Source organism: Heptranchias perlo, chromosome 25 (assembly GCF_035084215.1).
Source record: "Heptranchias perlo isolate sHepPer1 chromosome 25, sHepPer1.hap1, whole genome shotgun sequence".
NCBI classification, from domain to species: Eukaryota; Metazoa; Chordata; class Chondrichthyes; order Hexanchiformes; family Hexanchidae; genus Heptranchias; species Heptranchias perlo.
In genome coordinates this window covers 24139637-24144177 of record NC_090349.1, presented here as the reverse complement: position 1 = coordinate 24144177, position 4541 = coordinate 24139637, and the positions used below count along the sequence as shown (strand labels likewise).

Sequence of the window (4541 nt, the reverse complement as noted above, 5' to 3'; positions counted from 1 at the left end):
CCTCTGCTCTTTCCCCACAGCTCTGCAATTTTTTCCCCTTCAAGGGAATTATCTATGCTGAACATAACCCCATAAAGGCTCCTGTCTCTGGGTCAATCTGACAAGGCCGCAGTTTCTCTGCCCTCTAACTCTCATCCGGGATTCACACTTCTGCTACTCCTGCACTAAGTGCTAAGTCTGACACTGAAAGAGCAAGGTCCAAGGCAAAGAGCTGCCACCGATCCTTCCTAACATTAATCAGAAAGCTTCTGTAACTCTGGTATTTTAAACCGTTTTTGAATTATAAGACAAGCCAGCTCTTTAATTACAAGGACTTCACAGAGGTTCGTGTTTTCTGAAGATTAAATCAAGATGTTTCTTGCCGACTATTCACCGTTTCCTTGTTGCAAATCCAATTATAATAATACATGTGAGTTTTGTTACTGTGTCATTGTGTGGAGCACCCGACCAGTCAAAACAAAGTAAACCTTTCCAATGGGTAAAATAATCATCAGTTCACACACAAACATATCGACTGACTTTTTAAACTGACAGGTTATACCTTCAGAAATTATCATTCCTATAAAAGATACTTTAAAAGTTGGTAGTATGTTGATGTTTCAAGCTTTATGACTGAATATATTAACAGTCTTTTTGTTGAGGCCCTAATAAATGTTTTTTTTATGAAACGGCAGAGTCTGCACTCTGGTAAATGCCGGGTTTGTGAATCTTGCTCTAAGCGCTCTGTTAGAAGCAGTAATATAAATCAGTGTTGATTGATTAACTTTATAGCCGGTCTGACTACAGTATTTAGTAAAACATTACCCTTTTTTAACATTTTAAAGTATGTCATTATGTTATTGTTAATATAAATGGAACATCGTCGCAGCACCACTTACTTACAACTTTAATTAACTAACGTCACGCAAATTCTGTTCACAACAGGTCTGATCTGTCCTTTCTTTAATATTCTGCCTTTACGTCGCAGCAATAAATCAAGTCTAGTAGGCAGTAGCTTTGCATTTTAACCCCGGGCACTGCCTTTTAAAGACAGTCTGTCATTAATCTGATTGCCTTTTAAGAATAGTCACATAATCAGCAGATTTCTTGCCAAACTAAAGAAACATTTTATTTTATAAAATAGACGAACTTGACGACAATTATATTTTACAAATATGTACAAAGGTCTCAATGTGCTTCACAAAGCACGTGAAGGGCTACAAGATCACAGGGACTCCCTGTCCACACAAACTCTTTGTTTTATCTAGTGCTTGTTGATCTATTCATGGCTAGAATTAGCTTTACAATAAGACGAGTCGATAAGCTTCGTGGGTCTCTTTGAATCGCCCGTTTACAAATCAGTTCAACTTGTCTGACACTGGCTTGATTTCCATCAGAAAGCAAAATGTGTCATTAAAGAACTTCTGTCGCCCATACCTCTAAGTTCTTTTGTCAGAAGAAGATTCTTTGTAAGTCTTTTATCTGCAGCTGATTGTTGAAAAGAGAGAGAGAAAAAAAAACTATTGCACATTGTTAAAGCAGCCCATCTTCGGCAGAATATTGCTTATCCACAAGATACTGAACCTTTTGAAGAGACCCTACTTATCCCTGAAAGCTTCACGTTAAAAGGTAATAGTTGCTGAGCCGAGGGTAATATGACGATTGAACTGTTAGTCATTTCAAAATTACAGCCGGACACACTGTGGAAACACACGTCTGATTTCGGGTTCCAAATGTTTGAGACGCCACAGGTTCCTCCTATAGATTAACCTTTTTTTGAACCTCACCACCCAACCCAAGTGAGCTGTGCTGCCAGCAATGGAAACTATTTCTCCTTCCATTTTAACTTAAGGTGAGTTGTTCATTGTTTTCAGCTTCCCCTTTTGGGCCATTTGTCTTCCAGCCCAGCCCCGTACATACACTAGGAGGGGGGGGGGGGGGGGGAGAAAACAAAACCCTTATTTTTGTGGCAATAATCATTTCAAACACAAGTTGGTGGGAGCGCGGGTTCGTATTTCCCGTGTACTTTCAAGGGAGGGTGAGCTTTTCCGTACGACCCCCCGCCACTACTTGTAATAACGCTGGCAGGTTTCCTCCTGACCCTTCTTCTGAATCTTCTGCTACAAATGTTTTGCCAAGACTGTAGGGTCTTGGAGCTCCAAATCCACATGCCGCTGGTGATCCCCACCACTAGCAGCATAAATATCTTGACCATAAAGATCTCCACCGCTGGGATGGAGTTGGTCATGGTGCAGTCCAGAATTTTGGAATGGCTGTCCGTTTTGCATTTCTCCCTGGTGGCCAAGAGCTTCCAATAGTCCATGTTGAGGCGTTCGTAGAAGTAACAAGCTATGACACAGGTAGCAGGTACAGTATACAAAACGGAGAAGACGCCTATCCTTACCATCAGCTTTTCCAGTTTATCCGTGTTCTCCCCACCCGTCTTCATGACGCGCCTTATATGAAAGAGCGCCACAAAACCAGACAAAATGAACGAGGTGCCAATGATCAGGTAGCAAGCCAAAGGGATGAGCACAAAGCCAGTCAACGCGTTGACATCCATACTTCCCACATAACAGATCCCGGTCAATTCATCTCCGGCCACTCTCCTCATCACCAGTATAATGATGGTTTTGATAGCAGGAATTGCCCAGGCAGCCAGATGGAAGTAGCTGCTATTTGCTTCAATGGCTTCGTGTCCCCATTTCTTCCCAGCTGCCAGAAACCACGTGAGTGTCAAGATGACCCACCACAAGGAACTGGCCATGCCAAAGTAGTACAGGACCAGAAACACTATGGTGCAGCCCGTGCTTTCTAAACCCTCCTGGATAACGTAGAGGTGCCCACTGTCCCTGTCGCAAGCGATGCTCTCCCCCCCAGCGAAGAGCCGGATGATGTAGCCCACAGAGTAGACACAGTAACACATGGATAGAAAGATGATGGGCCTCTCTGGGTATTTGAAACGTTGAGGGTCGATCAGGAAGGTCAAGACGGTGAAGGCACTCGAGAAAAAGCACACGACCGACCAGATAGCAATCCAGATGAAAGCAAACCTCTTGTCCCGGTTGGCCCAGTAAACATCCACGGTGGGCGAGCAGAGAGGGGCGCACGAAGCACTCTTCTCCACCCGGTGAAACTTGTCGTAATTTTCACAAGCCGTCTTACTGGGACTGTCCCTGGAGAACGGGGGCAGGTTCTGCGTCCCGCCGGCTCTCAGGTGCGGCCGGTACACGGGTGGGTACACGCTGGAGCCTCGGGGCGAATCGTCCGAGCCGTTGCTGGGGGCTTCCATGCAGAGGAAGTTGGGGTCGTTCTTGTTGGGCAGTTTGCTGCAGTCCAGCGAGTCGGGCCATCGGAAGCTGAACTGTTCCATGATGGGCGAGCACTTGAAGCGGGCCTGCTCACACATGACACGGCAGGCTGGGATCGGGGTGGAGACCTGCTCGGTGCACATCGGGGCGTACAGGGAGCACAGGAAGAACTTCAGGTGACTGTGGCAACCGTATTCCACCAGGGGGGCGAACTCGTGCAGTTTGATGGCCGCTTCCCTTTGGTCCTCATGGCCCATCAGATTGGGCATGCGGGTCATGTTGTAGCCAATGTCCCGGCACATGGGGATGTTGATGGGTTGACATCTGCCCTCTCGGTCGGACCGTTCCGAGTCCATAGAACTTATGGCCACGCTGCACAGGATGAGCGAGAAGGTCAGCGCGCAGAGGCAACTTACTTTTTCCAACGATCCCATATTAAATGCGTCGGAGACTCCTTTCCCCCCCCCCTCTCCCCCCCCCCCCCCCAAAGAAAAAGCCAGCGGCTGAATCCGACTTGACCGTGTCTTGGGCTAAAGTTTCTCTACATCCAAACTTGGTAACCCTTAGAAGTGCTGGCGCCGGATCCGCAGCTGTATGAGTGTGTTTCTAGGCACAACCTGCCACTGATGCGCCTCTTAAGCAGAAAGAAAGTTGAAATCCACAGGCTGAGGACAGGCCAACCGAACCTCGCCTCCCCGGGCTGGAAATAAACAGCAGCAGCAGCAGAAACCGCCGAACGATTGCAATGTGTCCTCTCTCGTTAACTTGAAGGGCTTGTCTCCGAGCGCTGCTGTGCTGCACTCCTGGGACTCAGGTAGGGAGGAAGTAAACACACTCACTCACTGAGAGGCGGCTCTCTGACTGGCAACTGCAAAGTGAGCTAAGAGTGGGCGGACCGTTTGTGAAACCCGGGCAAAAAAAAAGAGCAGCGAGAGAGGGAGAGAGAGAGGGGGCGATCATCAAAAGATCGGCCAAACAAGCATTTGGGCGCCTGCCATTCATCTGATGCTGTGTGGATTTCCGCCACTTTTTTTTTTGGTTAATGGAAATGCACAATCAAATATTCCCCTCAAACCAGTCGAAGCTTTTGATTATTTTATAGCAATACATCCCTTAGTCTAAAGTGCGCTCCTATTAACCGGAGATCTGCTGTTTAAATAAATATTGGGCACACTATCGCCCAGATCGTGAAGACAACGGGAATGATCAGAACCTGTTAAAACACACAAACTGACTTGAACTTTGATAGCT

General features: G+C 46.8%; 1 protein-coding gene across 1 annotated transcript; it reads right to left on the bottom strand.

The window, feature by feature from the left end:
* Positions 1 to 1082: 1082 nt before the first annotated feature.
* fzd10 (frizzled class receptor 10) lies at positions 1083 to 3760 on the bottom strand. The gene has a single exon (XM_068005758.1). It carries the CDS (start codon positions 3722 to 3724, stop codon positions 1961 to 1963), a length of 1764 nt encoding a protein of 587 aa, XP_067861859.1. The 5' UTR covers positions 3725 to 3760; the 3' UTR covers positions 1083 to 1960.
* Positions 3761 to 4541: the final 781 nt, after the last annotated feature.

What these genes read in the sequence shown, in the direction of transcription:
- fzd10 (XM_068005758.1), bottom strand. Translation starts at nt 3,724, where the DNA reads ATGGGATCGTTGGAAAAAGTAAGTTGCCTCTGCGCGCTGACCTTCTCG.